This window comes from Corvus moneduloides, chromosome 2 (assembly GCF_009650955.1).
Source record: "Corvus moneduloides isolate bCorMon1 chromosome 2, bCorMon1.pri, whole genome shotgun sequence".
Taxonomy (NCBI): domain Eukaryota; kingdom Metazoa; phylum Chordata; class Aves; order Passeriformes; family Corvidae; genus Corvus; species Corvus moneduloides.
This window is the reverse complement of record NC_045477.1, coordinates 7327434-7347882: the sequence shown is the minus strand read 5'-3', so window position 1 is coordinate 7347882 and position 20449 is coordinate 7327434. Positions and strand designations below refer to the sequence as shown.

The 20449-nt window shown below is 42.3% G+C and overlaps 1 protein-coding gene and 1 long non-coding RNA gene across 4 annotated transcripts in view; one reads left to right on the top strand and one right to left on the bottom strand.

Moving 5' to 3' along the window:
- Positions 1–1812: 1812 nt before the first annotated feature.
- LOC116438194 lies at positions 1813–6578 on the bottom strand. Its single transcript, XR_004237624.1, has 2 exons — positions 6492–6578; positions 1813–5549 (listed from the first exon to the last, which is right to left on the bottom strand). It is a non-coding gene; the product is annotated as an uncharacterized LOC116438194 (long non-coding RNA).
- The window catches only part of CADM2 (cell adhesion molecule 2), a 1080208-nt gene continuing 1065840 nt past the window's right edge, over positions 6082–20449 (top strand). For 2 of the 3 annotated variants that reach the window (XM_032096903.1, XM_032096885.1), the window contains exon 1: positions 6082–6700. In XM_032096903.1, the coding sequence (XP_031952794.1) occupies positions 6640–6700 (61 nt within the window). In that variant the 5' untranslated portion in view covers positions 6082–6639. The remainder of the gene's footprint in view (positions 6701–20449) is intronic. The other variant, XM_032096894.1, reaches the window with a different exon arrangement.

Genomic DNA, 20449 nt, shown 5'->3' with positions numbered 1-20449 from the left:
TTCTTAGGAGGCTGTTAGCAGAGACAGGATATGTAGAAATTATAAAGGCTATAATCTTTAAAGTCAGTTGTGTGTTTTTTTTTTTATTTCCCTGAGGCTCATGCCTTGGGCTGATTTTCATAGAGACAGCAAAAGAAATGCTCTTTTCACAAAGGTCCTCCGAATTCTTAGAGCCCTGTTTTAAAAAGCATGGATGTGCTTCAACAAGTATTTTAGGACTCTTTAGTATGGGCAAACTGATACATTTGTTCAATTCTATGAGTCTTACTCTGGATCAGTTAAAATACTTTGACTTGTATTAGGAAACATTTTCAATATGGGATGCACTAATGTGAAAATCATAGCCTGAAAAAACCCAAATGTTGGATCTAAATGTCTAGAGCCTCCTTTATGTTACCAGAACATGTGGGAAAATCATTGTACTCTTGTCAGTAATCGAAGCTGCTCTTAAGAAAGTAAAATGGATGACATGATGTTCTACAGAAGGAACAACTCCCTTCTTACTGAGTTTTTGAATACTTTTTTGTCACTTCAGCTGGGTGCAAGAGACGTTTTGTGCAGCACATAACATAATCTGTGCTTAAGTGATAAAAGGCAAAGCAACTACAAATTAGAAAACATTATAAATTAAAAAAAAAAAAATTAGATAAATGGAAAAATGCATATTCCAAAGATGTTAGCTAGGATGCATTCTAAACTAAATGCAAATCTGTTCAAGCTCATTTAAAACACAACTAATGTCTACTTAATTCCATGCATTAATATGTTCTTATGTCCAACTGTAACATGCATTACATAGAATCATAGAATATCCTGCATTGGAAGGTCCCCACAAGGATCAGAGAATCAGAGAATCAGAGAATATCCTGAGTTGGAAGGGAGCCATCAGGATCATTGAGTCAAACTCCTGGCCCGGCACAGGACACCCAAAGAATCATACCATGTTCCTGAGAGCATTGTCCAAATGCTTCTTGAACTCTTGTCAGGCTTGGTGCTGTGACCCCTGCCCTGGGATTCCAGTGCCCAACCACCCTCTGGATTCCACAACCATGGCTGGAACTTTTCAAAAAATCGTAAGGAAATAATGGCGTAAGAGCTGGTAAAGTTATATAACTCCCCAGTTCCGTCGTTTTGGGTAGGGAACTAACATTTCTTCAAGTAGTTGCTTCTTGGTTGAGAGTTAGAAGGCGTAGGAAAGTACACACTTCTGCTAATTATCAAACACTCTAGGAAGTGGGAAACCTAACTAGAATATATGGAGAATCATGTTAGCAGCACCATTTTTTCTGTGTCTTCATTCCACAAATTATATGGATGAGAGGTCAGGTAATGAATAAGATAATTCTGCTTCCACTCATCATTGGTAATTCTCTTCTGCAATTATATTCACCAACTCAAAATGTAGATTAGGTATTTTTCAATGAGAATGATACCAGTGAGGTTTGACCTTGGTTTACTTTGCACTGGCATTGCATTGACAGGGTTGATTTATAGACTTTTTTCTTCTCCAAAAGTCTGTGAAATATCTCACATTTATAATTGCTTTATAAATGGGGCTTCATCCCACACATACTTTATATGTAGTATTCGCAGCAAGCAATTCCTTTTACTTGCTTCATCTTACTAAATAACACAGAACAAAATTTCACTGAATTCATAATATTGCTCTGGAACTGATACATTCTGTATATTTACACACCAATATGTTTTATGGAAATGAACACATTTCTTCTCTGGAGCATATTTTCAAACTTCAATTGCTCTTTACTGAAGCCAATTTTTTTTTTTCCAACAAAAAAAAAGTGCAATGCGTTTCATGTCTATATATTTTTATTCACGCCAATATATTTTCACAGTTGGATAGATTTAACTAAATTACTAGTTACAGTATTTGTTCAAACCATTGCATTTTTGCTGGCATCTGGTAAGTAAATGTTATCTGGGGTTTTATTTTTTTTAAGTAATCAGCTTCCACCAAACCCAAACCATTAAAAACAGCAGCGACTCACCTCCACCACTCAAAATTTCTTACCCAAAGCAAGAAAAACCCCACCTCTTCTGCTGCAGCTGCTGAAGTATGGTAAAGAACAATGCAAAAGGGAAATGCACAGACTCCAGTGATGAACATCTGGTGCTCTGATTTCCACATAGGCCAGGAATGGTGCACTGGGCAGGGAAATGCATTTTCTGTGATCCCTCCTGGATCTAGGGACCCTCCACATGAGGGAAGCAATGGTGCCACTTTCAGGTGTGGTGGGACAAATAGAAGCATTAAGGACTTATTAAGGACTACTGTAAGAAGCTGTTATCCAGACAGAGATTTCTTCAAGGCTCGGGGGACACTGCAGTGGGGTTTTCTCACGAGATTTTTTTTTACCGAGCCATGCAAATAAATCTCACTTTCCAAATTGCTGTTTTTAATGTGATCGTGAGTGTTTAGCAGTTTTGCAGCTCAGGATAGATCTGTCTCTAACTTCTGTCACTAGCAGCTTGCCTTCTCCTTATTTCCTGTGGGGCTTCTTTAGTTGGTTTTGGTACTCTGCAACCATATTTTGACTACTTCTTCGCTACCCTCTAGATGATACAAAATTTACTTTAAAATATCTATTATAGGACATAGCACAGAACAATTGTTTCTAGAGCTAGGTTTCCCAGCTTGTAACACTGGAAGTTTTTCTCTCCTTAAATCATCTATACATCTTCCACCATTTGCAGAATTCAACAAAACCATAATATTTTGCCAAATATATGTTTTCCTTGGGTTTCCCCTCCCTAATCACTGACCACTGATGCTATCAAGGAGTATCATTAGAAAAACATGATTATCCCTTCAGATTTTGCTTGTCTTCCAAGGCAAACTCTACAGGTACTCTAACACAGATGGCTCCTTCTAGAAGAGGGGGAGTTTAGCTTTTCAGAGAGAAACCCAAAGATTTGCAGATCAGGAGAAAAATTGTGCAAGAAAATGAATCAGATCATGTAGCAGACCCAGACAATGAAGCGGTCAGTGATCTGAACCGTCTGTTGTGACTGCATGCAGTCCCACCAACTATTTACCCACACCTGTGACATCTTTGCCACTTAGAAAAGGATGAACAGGAAATAATGGAGAGGAAACAACTAAGAAAGCTGGCTTCTCTGCTAGAGGAAGGGTTTGTCTATTCTTTTTTGAGTGAAAACCAACAAGAAAAAGATTGGGAAGGTGGAGAAGGCAATGTTAAGATCTATGCTGAAAGTGTACAGGAAGTTGGGCAACTTGTTATGTAGCAATTTAGTGAGAGGAAATACTTGAGGACTCTTTCTGAATCATGTTTGGGGATTAAAATTATTTTGCTTTCTTTAGCATTAGGAATATTTGTACATATGGACATTTGTACACGTCACCTTGATGAACAACACAATAATGCAGGCAAACATATTGCTGGTTCTGATAAAATGTTTACCTTCTGCATCTGATTTTCAGCATTATCTCTTGTTGATATTTTAGGGTATTACTCTTTACTCTGTTCTGAAGTGTGTTTCCTAAAGAAGCCCTGTTGCCCTTTTGGTCTGGAAGCAAGGAAGCTTCTGGCCATGCTTCTCATGAGCTCCAGCTCCACAGACCAATTGCAAAGTTCTGTGTTTGGTTTAGATGTCAGCTGCCACTGGATGTCAAAAGCTGTGTTACTATGCCTACAGAAATGGTCAGATTAGCACAGCTGAGTTAATCAGGAGAAGTATGACATCATACCTGGCATTGAAATGATTTTAATGATACATTTTTCAGATATATAGTTAGTCAAAAATCCAAGGGTCTTTTGCTGGGAATTGTTTTCTCTATCAACATGCTGCTAGCTCATTTCAGACCCACCTGAGCCAGAAAAGAACTGCAAGAACAGTATTTCTGGTTATACTCCTGGCTTGGGGTGTGATGTGATGTCCATGTTACTGAATTCTGGGAAGAAAAGGTCAGCTCCTGTTTCTAAAAACTCAGATCGACTTTTCCAAGTGTACTAATATGGCAAGGACTTGAAAACCCCATGATGTACAGACAGGTGCTTCATTCCTACACCTGCCAGACACCCCTTTTTACAGCCTTTAATCACTAAGCTGGGAAGACACTCATGTCTTTCCTATAATGTTTCCTGGAATAAGACTACAATCAAAAGTATGTCTTGTCAAAAGTACAGAGCTATCAGCTGTCATAATTAACGCAAAAGCACTTCAGGATGGATTACAGTCCTGCCTTAGTAAAGGATTTACATTGCTCATTTTGTGGGAATTGTTTTTTTAATTTCCTCCACCAGCAACCAAAAGAGAAAAAAAAAAGCATTTGTTGACATTTATAGGGCTGCCTTAAAAATGATGACTTGATCCTTTTTTAAGTCTTCTAAAAGATTCTGGCAATCATTCATTACTGCTGTGCCTGCACTGAACCCTAAGAACAGTTGTAAAACCTTTGCTTGTTGTGTCTTTTTTCACTAAGACTAAAAATCCAAGTAGAGCAAATATCTACTCATGCATTAGAGACAGACTACAACTGCTTCCCTGTCCTAGGAGACATTCCAGTGCAATATCCTCTATAGTGTTAACATAACCCTCCAAAGGCATGGAGATGGACGTGGTGGTCCTTTGCTACAAAATCATACAAATACTAGAACCTTAAAATGTAATTCTGTAATTTGATTCTGTATTTGATGCGAACATCTTTTGGAGATAGGGGGAACTCAGTATAAATCCTGATACAGTCTCAACTGCTGCCAGGCATAATCATCACTTGCTAATGAACAAAGTGGAAGATATGACTACAGAATACATAACTTCCCAGATCCCACTCCAGTGCAAGCTCTTCAAGGTGGAGTTGACAACTGATTGCACATCCTTGATGATCTGAGACCGTGCCCCCTTCAGAGAAATGAACTTTTAAAGAGCTTCCCTCTCCTGTAGGTAAGACTATTTCACCACTCATCTCCGCAAAGCTCTTTGCTGTCAGGGACTGGGACATCAAGGTTGAAATTCAGAGAGGTAGTGTGGGAAACATACTGCATGGTGTAGGAGAGAAAAACTCAATAGGGAAAGGGTGGAACCAGAACTGGATAAATACCTGGTCATTATAGGCATTTGGGTGCATGGGAATCCTGCTTTCTGCAGGATAAGGCAACACAATTCCTCCACAGGGTGTTTACAGACAGATCCAGCAACTTAAGAACCAGGCATTTTGATTTTACTGAGAGGCTTAGGCACAAGGTGGCCCATACAGTGCTAAACATCAAATACAGAAACGTGAAGTGGCTGCCTGCCCTCTTGGATTTCTCATGGCATTCAGTGCCTTATCTTTCGGAACACAAGCAGTTCTGGACCACGAGCTGAATGGTATCAACTCTCCCAAGAAACCTTCCAAAGAAAAAACTTTCTCCACACCATACAGACTCCGGGCAACACCGCGAAAACTCCAGGAAGCTCTTTATTGCCATTGTTCGGGGGCCGATCTCATCGCCGCCGCGCTGACGGCACCTGCACGGGATTCGTTCCCACGAACACGGAGACTCAGCCAGCCCTTCTTGTATCCGCTGTTCTCGGGGAGGAAAAGCAGAAGGAAGAGAAGGGGCTTTAGGCAGGGGCCGACCCAAGGGACCGTGTCCCTCGCACAGCCCCGGGCCGCTCCCGTGTCCCGCGGCGCTCCCGGCCGCTGCTGCCGCCGCTTCAGCACCGGCTCTGGACAGCGCCCGCTCCGCCCCGCCCCCCGCCGCTCTCGTCTCCCATTGGCTGCGGCCCCGCCGTGCAGCCGCCGCTCCCCGCGATTGGTCCGGACCGGCTGTCACTCAGCGGCGCGCCAGGCGGGCCTGGCCCCGAGGCACGCCCCTTTTCTGGGTAACGCGGCTCCTCATTGGCCGCTTGGCCGATGCCGGGCAGCGGCTATTGGACAGCGCCCCACGCCAGTCACGCTCCCGCCTGAAGGGCCGGGCCGGCGGAGAGGGGCGGGGCCGTTCGGGAGGGGGCGTGGCCAGCGGGACAGCGGGGGCGTGGCCGCGGTGCAGGGAGGGCCGGGGTGTGGCGGCCGGGCGGGGCCGGGGGCGGGGCTCGGCGCAGAAAGGGGCGGGGCGTGCGGCGGGGGCGGGGGCGGGCCAGGGGAGCCGGGCGAGCGGAGATTGCCCTTGTGTCTCGCGCCGGGAAGCGGCTGGAGCGGAGCGGGAGCGGAGCGGGAGCGGAGTCCCTGCGCATCCCCCCCCTCCTCCGCCGCCCCGCAGCGGCACGGCACGGGACGGGACAGCGCAGCACAGGCGAGCGGAGAGACGGACGGACGGACGGACGGCCGGGCGCGCCGGCAGGGGCAAGGGGAGCCAGCGGGGGCACCTGGCACCGCTCCGCGGTGGGAACCTGAACCTGCCCAGCAGCGCCGGAGCCAGCGGAGAGAGCCGCTCTTTCCTCCTCCTCCTCCTCCTCCCTCCCCAATCCACCCCCGCGACCCTGGTCCTCCTCCTCCTCCTCCTCCTCCTCCTCCTCCTCCTCACCCCACTGGATACAGCGAGGGAGACACTGCGGCGGAGGCGGCGGCGGCGGCGGCTCCTGCGGGGGGAAGGAAGCGCCCGGAGAGCGGAGCGGCGGGAGGCTGCGGATCTGCGTGCCTGGCGCCCACCCAGCCCGAGGGGAGCCCCCAGGATGCGGCTGAAGCCCGGCGCGCTCCTGCGCTTCTACAGCCTCTGCGGGATCCTCGTACAAGGTACCGCCTCCTCCCCACCCCTGCCCCACGCGCGGGGAGGGAGGGACGCCGGGGGGGGCACTGCCGCGGCGCGGGGCATCCCAGATTTCCCCCCCCGCCCCCCGCCCCACTCCTGACCCTCTCCCTCCCTCGCCCCTCTCCCGGCTTCACCCCCTCGCCGTGCGCCCCCAGGCTCCCGCTCGGGTAGCGCTATCCAGCGCTGAAGCGCCGCACGGCTGTTAACCCTTCCTGCCCTTCCTCCGTCAGCCTCTTCCCGCCCTCCTTCGCCCTCCGCGCTTCTTCCTCCACCTACCCCCGCCCCGCCGCTGCCGCCAGTCGTTCGCCGACCCCCGCAGCCGCCCCTCGACTCGCCGTCACCTCCGCGCTCGCCCGCCGCAAACGTGCCCCCGAAAGTGCGAGTCCAGCCGCAGCAGCGGCGTGTGCGCTGCAACAACATCCCGGGGAAACGTGCGGGCTCCAGCCGTGCCCCCCCGACAGGGGCGGCGGGAGGGGGGGTTGTCCGCGCCTCGCTGCGCCGCCGCCGGGAGTGCGTGTCTGTGTGTGAGGCATCAAATGTGCACGTAGGGTAATCGGATGAGCCGGGGGTTCCGCGGCGGATCCCTTCGCCATCCTGCTCCAGGCGGCTCATCCTGCAGCTAGTTTCCAGACTGGATGTATTCCCCTCTCCCTCCTCCCCGCCGCCGCTCCCCCTCGTTCCCGTTATCCGGCCAAGTCGGATGGAGCGGCCGCCGCGCCGGGAAGCCCCGCGACGCGCTGCGAGGTGACCGCCCGCCGCGGCTGCCTGCGGGGGAGCTTCCCCCAGCCCTCTCCCGCTCCAGCCAAGCTTCCCCCAGCCCTCTTCCCCCAGCCAAGCCCGCTGCGCTGCCGCCGAGAGTTTGCCCCCTCGCTCCCTGAGCGGCGGCGGGATGGCGGCGCGGTCCCCCGGCCACCCCGCCCGGTGGGGACCCCACGGTGGGAGGTGGAGGTCGGGGGGGGCGGCGGCCCCGGCCCGGCGGGTGCGGAGGGGGCCGGGGAGCCCCCGCGCTGCAACTCGCTGGCGGTCCCTGGTCCTCCGGGAGGATGCGGGAGGCCGGCGGGGCATCTCCCTGTTCTTCCCTCGCTCGGCGTGCGGGGTGTTTCGGGGTGGGAGGGAAAAGCGAAGAGCCGATTAAACTAAGTGGCCTTGTAAGATTTTTTTTTCGTTGTCTTGTCTTTTCTTTTTTTTTTTTTTTCCCCGCTCGCCTCCGTCATGCCATTTCACGTCAAGTTTAATATATTTCGCGTTTCACATGGCTGCGTCATGTGTCGGGCGATCTCTCCGAAGGGAGCCGCGGCTGGCAGCCCGGAGCCGGGGCACGGGAAGCCGCCCGGGTTCCAGAAATACGGGAGTCTCATCCCTCCGACACCCCAATCGTCCAGACTCCCACGAGTGCCCCCGCTTCACCTCGCGGGGAAGTTACCGGCCGAGGACGCGAGAAGGAATGGGAGGGGAAGGGAGTGCGCTGGGCAACTGCGAAGGACGGGTCGGTCGGGCGGATTATTTGTATTCTTTCCCGATGTTTATGGGTTGCCCGGTACGTCACCGCACAAGGAGCTGCTGTGTTGGTGCTATACAGGATTATTTATTGGGGCATGTGCGGCGCGCTGCACCTGGGGGCTGGCTCCTCTCTGCCTTTTACATTTCCCCGTGAATTGTCAATTCATTGCCCTGCAACGGAGCTGGGGGTGGGAAGCCTCTGGACTGACTTTCTGTCACCAATGAAATCGGCGCTGCTGCTGGAGGAGGAGGATTTGATCTTTCCTAAGATGCAATCAGCCGCATTCAGCGCAGCGCAGTTTTGAGAGTAAACCAGTGATTAAAAACAGTGATGTCTTTCACTGCAGTTTAGGGACCGTGCCAGGCAGAAAGTAACTCTGTGAACTGCATCAGGTAAAAAACGTGTTGCAAGAAATGGGGTGTAATACAGATCTGACTGTGACTGCGTGAAAATAACCAGATTGGGCCTGTCCTTGCAGATGGGGAAAAGTGATGCTTAACACATTACCCAGCTTGGCCTCTGCATGTGTAAAACATCTCCCCTCTCTTCAGTTTCTCACACAATTATTTTTTCAGCTCCTGATTAAAACTTCAATCAAAAATACTTAGGCTCTCTGTGTACCGCACTTCAGCAGAGTGTTCTTTCAAGGGGATATAAAGAACCTGTAACACTTAGACAGAAGTGAGAGGAAGTAATTTCTCCAGTCCTTGTCTCCTAAGGTAAAGGAGAATGGAGGAGATGAGTAAATATATTCTATAAGACTGTCCTCAATGGCAACTGTATCCAACAGAATATCAAATTTTTTCAGTCCACCTTAAAGTGCAACTTTGTAAGTGTTGTGTTCTTAGTTTCTGCCATTTATTTTGACAGAAGTAGCAGACAGAATTACCATTAGACACATTTCTTGTTGGTAGTTTAATAGCTGCATTTAAAAATAGTTTTTTCTGTTAGCTTGATTTGCTTCCCCAGACTGTATTGTGAAGTGGCTCAATGGATTTATGAGATTGCTCCAATTTTCTGTTTGCTGGCCATGGGACATGCAGGTTTTTCTGTCAGCTCTGTATAAGATCTTTGTCCTGAGGATTCGAAGCACTTCTGAACTGTAATTACCGATAGTTTCTGTTGGTGAAACTGAAGCTAATTAAAGACAAGGTGCCAAAGAGTCAAGCTGACATGTGTCCTGTGTGGGAGTGTGCCTTTCTGGCAAGATCTGTGGAGAGACTTGCTTAAGGAATCTGTCCTGAGTATTGATGAAGTATCAGCTGAGGGAAGAGGACATAGAATAATGCTTCTCAGCTTGTGCATGGAATAGCATTAGCTGCAAGCAGTCCCTTTAGAAAGGAGGCAAACAAGAAGTAAAAGAGCCCAGTGTCAACTGCTTGCTGTGAAAGGAGAGCGATGGAGGTGGGAGAAGGGAGTAATGACATGTTGAGCCGGGAAGCGGTTTGTCAGCTGAGTTTGGGTACGGTATTTGTCTGCTCTGCCCTCTCCAGCATTTGCTGTGAAAATAGTAGGATCTCTGGCTGCTGCTGTTCTTGTGTGCTGTAATGAGCCTGGAGTACTTAAATGATGTCCCAGGGGATTAACCTGTTATTTATGTTTACAGCCAGCCTTACTTTTTTTTTTTTTTTTCCCCATTCTGATTGTCTTTTGACTTCATGAACGTAGTCTTACTTAGACAAAATTTAACAGTTGTAAGGGGGCATGTTTTTGGACTAACTCAAGTGCTTCATCTGAGCTGTTTTTATGTAAACTCGTTATTGTCAAGAGTCACCACGTGAGAAACTGTAGCAATAAAAATAGTTCTGCTGGATTCATAGGATACAGATACAGGTTAGGATTATCCTGGAATTGTAGCGGCTGTAGCCCCCTGCTGTGTGATAATGCAAATGGCATCTGATGCCTTAATGTGCTCGGCTCCGAGAAGGCACTGGATTGTGCCATATGTGGGAGCAAACGATCCGCTTCCAGGATTTGCCAACACTGGGCAAATCTTCTCAGTGCGGTTGCTTCAGACACTTCAAATGCTTCCTGTCTACTAATGAAAATAATGTAGAGACTCTTTAATTTGTCAGAAACTGTGGTCACTGATGCAACAAATCAGCCAGGACAGGTAATTGCTTGTGGGTGAGACTCTTTTCATTAGTCCAGATCTGTTACAAGCAGAATAAAAAAACTGCAAACAAACCTGGACAAACATGGATATAACTACTTATGAGATCATCTAAGCTGATTTAAGATGAAGTTGTTATACATTACTCAATATCTTGTGTATCTAGACTTCGTTTTGAATTTTCAGTTGGATTTCTGTTAGCAAAACCTTGGCAACCCAATGCTGCCTGCACAGGGGTTGTCTTGACAGCTAAGTGTTCATATGCTAATACCGTGTACAGCAAGTCAAATGCATGTCGTTTTAATTCTGTAAGTTCTGTTTAGGGCATAAACAATTACAGAATAAAAACAGTTTTAATACAATCTCTATGTGGAATATTTTAGACACAAGTTGAAACAAAATTTTTCACTCTACTTGATGGTGTCTGTCTTTATATGACTTCCATCAATCTAACCAAGGCTTGGTAGGCTTATTAGCTGCTTAGTTCTCAGGCTAGTTCATATTTTATGAATTATTTCGCTTGATTTCTTCATGCATTTTTATTGGTAGTCATCCTGTAGCAGTTCAGGTTTAGAGCATGAGGTAACTAAACAATCCAAATTCCCACTGATGGTGTCACACAACTTCCCTGGGGAGTACATGAATAGGGATTACTCACTCAAATATTTATCACTCTTGCACTCAAAGTATTTATTAAGTTTCTACCATCAAATCAACACTTAACAGTTTTGAAGTTTGTCACCAAAGAAGTAACTCCATGGAAATGCTGATCAACAGAAGCACCTTTGTTGAAACAAATACATTTTTCTTGTCTACTTTCCTGTTAGTTTAGTTCTTCTTCTTTTTATTTTTTTAAATTTTGTTTCAGAAATGAAGAACAGTGAATCTCCCTCTGCTTTTAAATTTACTTGCCAGTTGCATGGCATGATAATGTACTGTAAATGTCTTTAAGTTACAGTTTATCATTATAGAACCCTTAGTTCTCATCATTAGCTTTCTCATCCCTCTGGCCTGATCCTACTATGGACAAAATGTATTGAATGAGATTACTCTTACTCTTTCCACCAAAGAATTATTCTCTTAATAGGACTTATTCTCTTTATATTGATATGTAAATTGAAGCTTGGATTTTGAGGGTTTTTTGTTGTTGTTGTTGTTTGGTTTTGGTTTTTTTGGTTTGTTTGTTTGGTTTTTTCTTCTTTTTCTCTCCTGTGCATTACAAATGTTGATTAAGTAACTGATAACAGCAGTTTTGTATGGACATGGACATCAGGTGCTTGCCAAAAGAACAGCAGTATAACCAACCAGAGTGTGGTCGACTGTGCTGGAACAGTGACTCCCTCTCCATCTAACACTTAAAATTGTAGAACTAGGAGATGTTGTCATTGTCTTGTAAATGCCTTCTCCAAGAGAAAGAAGGATTACTTCAATTTTGTTTTAATTGAGTTGAACAGCAGGCAGAAACTCTCAAAAGTTAGGCCGTCTCAAAAAAAATGGTCTTCTGTCGAGAGAATGCCACTGACACGCTTTTTAAAATACACATCCTAAAACAAACGCAGAATGCTAAAACTATTAGATACAATTTAGTATGTGTATCCTCTGGGATGGCATCAATATTAAGTATGATCTTAATGAGCATATCCCTTCTTCCCAAGGAGTTTTTGAGGTGTGTTTGAAAGGAAGAAAGGCAAATATCACGTTCCAGTGGCAAGGAATAAATTGTAAAATCATTATTTCTCCCAGGATTTTGCCTTTGTACAATTATCTTTCTACATGATGAAAACATTTTTGAAAGAACTTAGTGTTTTCAAAAATGAGTATGGGTATCTTTGCAAGGGTTCTTAATGTTGTGGGTTTTTTCTCTCTCTTTTTTTTTTCCCCTCCTTTTTTTTACCCTCTGAACCTATTTCAGGATCTTCTCCCTTCATTTTATAAATGAAAATTAAAGACAAAGCCCAAATGTTTGCAGTTTCTCTTATGTTAATGCATACTAAGCTCAGGATGGGTGCTTTAAATATCAATGCATAAGACACTATCGTAATAGCATCCTAAGGGGGTTGAAAGAAGGAGAGAACATTTATTTCAGTGACAAAACACTGGGGGCTGTGTAGCTGTTCTTCCAGTGCTCTCCTTTAATGCTGGAGTTTGGTGTGTGGGACTTTTTAGCATGTGGAACTTGGGACAGGCACAGAGGATTTAGTGAACAATGTAGGTGGTAAGTTATGTTTGGTTTCCTCTCACAATGTCTGCCTACCTATTGTCCTATCTCCTTTCCCTGTAATCTGTAACTGTGAAAAAAAAATCATACTTGCATCCTTTGCTATCCTTTTATTTGCAAAATAGAGATCTTGGGACCTTTGTAAGTCTTATTTAGGAGTGCTTTTGCTGTCTTGACAAGTTTGGGATTTTCAAGGGAAAGACAATTTCTTCCCAACAGTGACTTGAGTTGTGTTTACTGCTTTCCAGTTTAATCAAATGGCTCTTAGAGAGTGTGAGTGGTTGTATAACTTTCACATTTTAAGTAGCAGCAAATCAATTTTAATATAGTTTTACGTTACTATAAATTCATGTGTTTCTTTTTTTTCCTGTTTTGTAATACTCAATTTAGATTTATCATTTTTTTCTTACATAGCAGATAAAGATTATTAACTGTCCATAAGCAGCTGCTCTTCAGTTTCAGAAAAATAATTATACTGTATGTTCCTCAATTCAAACCTCTTAAAAGTTCTTTCAGAGCTGAAAACTTTGCTGTGTAAGTTCTGTTCATGTGGAGATACATTCCTGAACTACTCTACAGCTTTTTCTTTGTTCTGTGAATGGAGTTGGAATGGTTTAGGTTTTTTGTAAAACAGCGTGTACCATCACATATCCAGTAAGGTGGTTGTTTAAATAGCTTTGATAGTCCCTCTATCATCATCTTTGTGTAAACAGTTTGTTGACTATCTGTCATTTTCTTTGCTGGATGGGAGGGACAGTGCAGGAGAGACTGTTTTCTTATGTTAAAAATATCCTGGTGATATTTTAAACCTCTTATATGCCACAGTATTAATCAAACAATGGTTCTAATCATGGTAATTCAATTACTAAACCTTAGGTGAAGGAACCAGAGTCTGCTGCTGCATGCAAAAATAATCTGTGGGCCACGTATGAAGATGCAATTGTGTCTTTTTGGATATCATCAATATGGGATGCACTGCATTATTGCTGCTTCTTCTGGCAGAAGCTGAACAGGCAGTACAGCTGTACAGACCTGTTAGAATCTTAAAACTCCATTTTTTCCCAAAGTTTCAGCACTGGAGATTCAAGAACTGCAACTGACTGACAGCTCTGAAGAGAGTAAGACCAAATTACTTCACAGCAGCAGTTGTAGTAGGCACAGGCACTTTGGTATTTTCTGTCTGTTCCGATATTTATCCCAAACTGACCTACATCTGCTGGATTAACAGTGTAACTTGACCTGCTTTTATTCCTCCTACGCTATAAGGCAGGAAGGCTGTTCTGGTTAGTCCCTAACCAGGGGAAAAGCTGTACTAGTTGAAGCAGAAGCAATCAAATTTATTTTAATTAAAAGATTGTAAAAAGTATGTTCTAGCATCAAGCTCATTTTATATTTATCCCTTTTAAAGTCTTTTCTTTTTTTTTTTCTTCCCTGAGTGTTAATATGTTTTTATATGTGAGGTTTAAATCTTGACATGCTAGTTGGTGCTTTGTTGTGGCACACTGGAGAACAGTGAAGAATTCTCCACTGATTTGCACAGTTTATACAGAGAAAGTAAGACTTCATTTGATAAATGAAAACACTTATTTACACTCTTGAATTTCTGTGAACTGAATGAGATTTTTTTATGTCTTCAAATACACAAAAACGCCGAACTGCAGCCATTTGCAAATTGGAGAATAAATGCAGTGACTAGAAATAATGCTCACTAAAGTGATTACTAATCAAGGATTAACAAAGAATCGCAAATCTGTGACAGGTCATAAAATGGTATAATAAACTGAAGTATTCCATTTATATGAATTCTTTTGTTAACATTTAAGATAATAGGAGTGAGAATGAAAGAACTTCTTGTCTTTGGAGGAAACCTTAAACTAACATGCCAATTCTTAAACGACGTGTGAAATATCTTCTTGGCATTGCAGTTTTCTCCTAACTTTACCATTTTTTAACTTTTCCATTGCAGATTTCTCATATTGTTATTGATATTTCCAGGCTTGTATCATGTAGCCTTGTAATACTCTGAAAAAAAGGTGAGATTTGGACTAATATGGAGGAAGATACACGTTCCATCTTGTTCAGTGATGATTGTGGTTAATGACAAATTATATCTGTACAGTCAAAAGGGAATCCCTTCAATTTTAACTTAAAACCAACTGTAGCAAAATTGCCAACACCTAACATTGAGGAGCTTTTCCGAACTTAAATGTCAAGGCAGACAATTGATAGGACATCGTCTATTAAAAAAGAATGTCTCATATTTTGATATAAAACCAAATTAGCAGTGAATTAGCTTTATGGACTGTGTTTTCTTTAAAGGCTGGAGTCGTCAGTCTAACGTCTTAGGGCATCTCTTGACTGCTGCTTGTATAAACACAGTCAGGATGGTGTGGTTTTGAGCACAGGCAGGGTATAAGTAATTTAAGTATGGGTTGGAACCTTGACTATTTGCCCATCTTCTTCAGAACTATTTGCCATTCTTCTTATTATATGGATTTTTTTGTCAAGTGCATGGCATATCTCTCCTCTGTAAACGTAAAGTTTGTGGTTTGCAAACTTCTGGTTAATGCTTCTTTTTGTTATGTAAAATGCGAAATTCATACCATTCTTAGACTGAATAAATCTTATTCACTCCTTCAAGAATAGTCCAAAGCTGTCATAGTTCAAGTACTTTCCCCACAAAATAAACCTGAGTTTTAGAATTGGACCAGAATAAAATCAAAATGCTTTCAGCTTCCTAAGTCATCTTTGTTTTGCAAGTTGTAAATCATTACTGCTTTGCTGCATTCTGAATGGTGTATTTGGGAGCCACTGGGAAAGCATATAATCAATAGAAATATATGGGCCATTTGTTTTTATTTATGGTAGATAAAAAACCTCAATGGCTTATTTATGGGTCTTTCACATATACTTAACACATAAGATTAATGTAATTTCAAAATAGCTTGGAATATAACATTGGTCTAAGTGTGTAGGCTTTTATATATTTTGTGGAAGCAATATCTGGGGGGAGGAGAAGTGTTCTTGAAAATAATGTGATTGCAGAATTTACCAAGCTGTCTTTGGATTTTGAGAAGAAGAGTTATGCATTTTGATTTTGTGCAGACTTGCTTTTGTCTGTTAGAAAAAGAAGTGATGCCTCTGTTCTACAAAAGGAAAACTTTTTTCTGATCTGATGCAAAATGGAATAACAGGAAATCTGGGTAAAGAAGGCAGCTGGACATGTGCTACAAAGGATATTCTTCATTTGCTGTGATATCTGTACCACAGGATTTTGAAGTGCAGATGCACTTAGTGTTCATTAGACTATGTTGCAAACTGAAATATACCATTAATTCCAACAGGGAAACAGAATCTAGTAGTCTTTATCATTTCAAGTAAACAAATGAGAAGTTTTTGTTTAATGAATTAATACCATAGGATTTTTTTTTTCCTTTTAATTGGTCATTAAAAACTCCTATCATTTGAACTTTTTCCAGAAAGTAAATATCTTCAGAAAGAAATTTCATAATAGGTGACTGGCTGGTCACAGATAAATGCAGTGTAATCTGCCTCTAGGCCTTGTCTTCCCAGGATGCCTGTCAAGAAAAACAAACTTCTTTTTTTTCCTTCTGCTTGCTGCTCCAAGGCTTATGGTAGGGAAACAGCAGTAGCCCTACTCTGTATACATGAGGGATTTGCTTTCTTAAGGTTGTGAGAATAAAGGCCTCAAATTTGGATCCTGTCTCATCTGTTTACATTGATGTGTCAATTCTGCGATGAGCGAGCTATGCCAGGACAGCTCCTAAGTGGCCTTCATGGATGATAGGTGGCCCTGTGGATGGATGGAGGACAGGGCATGTGGACAACTCATTTTCTCTAGGAAAAAAACATCCCTTCTGGAGTTACCACAGAAGCCTTTGCTGTGAAAGACCAAGACATCTGTGAAGATCAGGCTGGAAGAAACCCCTGTATGACTGAAGATTTGCAGGATGCAGTGGGACTTTTCACCTTTCTCCTGCTGTGACTTTCCACCTCTTCCTCTCTGCAGGAAACAGAATGGAACAGGTCAAGGTTTTAGGGGAAGTGCATTCTGTAGAAGCTATGAGAGGACAGCCTTCTTCCTACTTGGAGGAGAAAATACCTGAGAGGGATGTGATAGCAGGTTTAGGTTTGTTTGTTTGTTTCTTTTTGCTTTGTTTTCATTTTTAATTATTAGTGTTTTCTTCCCACTACTTCTCTGCCTTCCTCAAATGTGCACTGACAGAGGTGAGGAGGAGAGCCAGTGGGAGTCAGTCCCTGGCACTGGAGCCTACCTCCTGCCAGGGACACCAGTTTCAAATGCTTTTTACAGGGGTAGTCATAAGGCTCCAGTCTCTTTTGTCCATTCACCTGATTTTTTGCGTCAGTAAAGCATGGAAGACTTCCTACAGGCATAAGCAGGACAGGACAAATTTGAGAGCTGAAAATACTTCAAAAGTCACCTTAGGAAAACCAGGAATTGAGATGAATTTCTGCAGATTGGTACAAATGTACTGCATGAGAGCATTTCAGCATAGCTCCATTTCATTTTCCTCATTCTGAGTTAAGATAAATCAATTGTTTGATTTGAACATTTCATTCAAATGCAGCTAAAGCACTTTGTAGGTGCAGTTAACTCCCATTTTCTCTATAATGTTACAAGACATGCCAGCTCACTGTAGAATACAGTATTACCCAGAATACTCAAAGTATCAATGTCACTTGTGCTCTATTTTAATTAAGAGGCTTACAGAAAAGATCCAGTGAAATGTATATTGGTATGAGAAATTGAAGTTCACTTATGAATATCAATGTCAAAACAGAAGATGTCTTCAGAAATACGGTTCTGCTGCTATTATGTCCTCTTGATGTGAGTGAGAATTTAGAAAATCTAGCATGTCTAGAAAAATGGAATAACTGTTCTGGATGTGTAGCAATGTGCTTATCAAATTTAAACACTGGCAGCCACTCTACTACAGCTTGGGTAGTGTTTGCATGGTAGGAGTAGGCAGCTTCTTAGGTGCTGCTCTTGCCTCCGGGTAAACTTCTGGATTGTCCCAATACACACCACTCATTCTCTAGAAGGGGAAATTCTTCACATGAAAACTTTCAGTCCAGCTAACACCTGAAATATCTACCCCATTTCTGAAAGGCTTCTGCTGCTTGCAGAATAGAAAAGTAACTGTAAAACAACTGGCAACAAGTTTTTTTTAAACACATTACTGAGGCCCTGGGGATGTCTGTATCATGAATATATTTTTTGTATCTGGAACATGTGTGCACACTATAAAGTGCTGTTGTACAGGGGAATCAATACAAATACAGTGTTTTGGTTAAATTAGGGAGATATTCCCACAAGCAATATTAGGAATGGGTGAGCAATCCATTCAGGGTTTCTTCTGCTTCAGAGCAAGATTTGTATTATTGCAAGTCTCTGCCATTCTTGCATGTGCAAGTTGGTTTTTTTTCGCAGTATACACTTGTGAAGCATCTACATCAGATGCTTTAATAACTCCTGACAAACTTGTTAGTATTGTTTCCTGTGGCAGTGTGACAGATTTTATTGCAGAATACACACACATATGTGAATTTAGATTACAAAAATAAATCAATGGATGATGATATTTGAAAACTTTTAAATAGAGAACTAGGTGGTGCTGTTCTTTCATCTTTGTTGCTTAGCTGAATTCTTAAGTATGGACTGAGAACACCAGGCTACTACTTTTCAAAAATGAATTTAGCTGTCTTAAATTTTAGAAGAAGTTATTGTTTCAGATTTCATTAAGAATGCTACTTTAACAGCTAATATTTGCACAATACAACACTTTTTGTAAAAGAACTTTTGCACTGAACAAATGGTGTAGTTTTATTCAGCATGGTGATATACTTCCTTTTGTTTTCAGTTTGAATGACTTCAGAGTTAATTCAAATAACTTTTTAGACTCTATGCTTGGTATTATATTTAGGATAATTTGGTCTGATCAGTTTAACTTGTTTAGATGTGTGAAGCTTTTTAATCCTTTTCCATTGTTGGTTTCTTAAACACTTTGGGACTAATTTGCTAACAGCACAATGAGATCATCAATAATAGCTGGAAGAAATTTGTTGTAATTCTGTAGTAGCAGTATATAAACTACAATTAATTAAACAAGAAAACCAATTTATTAAGTTTTTTTCCATTTAAAAAAAAATCTAAATTTTTAATCACTGTCTTGTCTCAATGCCATTAATGCTACAACAGGAAATAGTAAAGCTAGATTATAATGAACTGCCTTGGATCGAGATAGATTTGTTTTATTAGTGTTCAATGTTGCAGCAGAATAATGAATGTCTAATTAGAATCCAAATCCAGTATGTAGCACTTCAGTAGAAAGTGCCTCTCATTGACCACTGCTTAAGCTAAAATGTTGAAAGAACAGATGGAAGATAAAGAAATAAGGGGAAAATGTACTTCTCCACTGAAAAAGAAATTAAAATATGCTCTAGCTAGGTCAGAGTAATAAATGTGTTTGCTCGAAGTGTATAATTACTTATTCAAAAAGTAAGCTGCAGCTGTTAATGGATGAGTGTGAAAACACTTTTTCATGGAATTTATTTCCCCTATTCCTTCTGAAGTGCTGCAATATAGAGTGGAATCTGAAGCAGAAAGTTGGGGTTTTACTTTATGCTTAATAATGAGCAATCAAAAAGCACTTTTACTTGACTCAAATTAGAGATTTAGTCAAATATCCAAATAGTACCGATACAATTGCAAATTCATACCTACCAATGTTAAAAGCAATAATTCATTTTATGTTGATTTTTGTGAGATTTCAGTGTCACAGGTGTGGTTATTCCAATATTTGAAAAGCATCAAAAGGTGTTTCAATTTATTTTTGGAAACTGGAAAGAAACCAAAAACAACTCCAATTCACAAAGTATTTTAAAAAATCCCTTTTCATTCCTGACAAGCAAATATTCTTAGCTTTGAAGCAGGAGTCACATTTCACTATACTCTGCGTGGTAATCGACTTTGTAGTGCTTTTGTTTGTACCATTAAAAACTATTAATAAAAACTCACTGCCAGAGTTAATTCAGTGCTTAGCACTTGCTTATTGCAGAATTGCATCTCAGGGATGGTGGTTCAGTTTGTGTGGGTTAACAGACTATTTACTTTTAAAAGGGGTGTGTTAATAGATTAAGTGTTCCTAACTGTAATTGGGTACAAGTGTGCAGAAGATTTCTGAATATATATTATAAATTGAAAATGATCAAACCTGCTACCTTCAGAAGTTTCTACTTTCTCCCACAGCCTATAGTTTGGCCTGTGGGTCAGCACATACTCATAATTATTGCAAGTACTGAGTTTTTGCAGTATTTTCCTCTTTTTCTCCCGAAGTGTTGGACCCCTGAATCAAGTCCTTCTATATGCAAGTGTCCTCCTACAGAAACATTTGACTGGAAAGAGAGAGAATTTATTTCAAGTAGTTACTTCTTTTCAAGTCTTGTGATTCAAAACCACTAAAATTGATCATTTGTGTACTGTGTTGGAGGTGGGCTGTCAATAAATAAATGAAGGACCACTTATGAGTCTTTCTGCACCAGCCCACTCCTTTCAAAGCAGCTAAGCATGAACATGTGAAGGAGTGAGGAGTTAGAGCCAGAGCTGCTGTTGTTTTACTGATTTTTCTAAGTTACTGATGCTATTTAAGAATCTAATTTAAGCCTGTTGCACCGAAAATGTCCTGTGATTTCTACAATGTTCTGCAACATTGAAAAATAATTTTTAGAAAATGGATCTGCTGTTCAGATCTGAGGAAGAGAGAGGGTTACTATTATTTCAAAATAGAGGAAATATGATAAAAATGATCTTTATTTCTGTTGTTATGTTTAGGTTCCGGGAAATACAGTGGTTTCAAAAG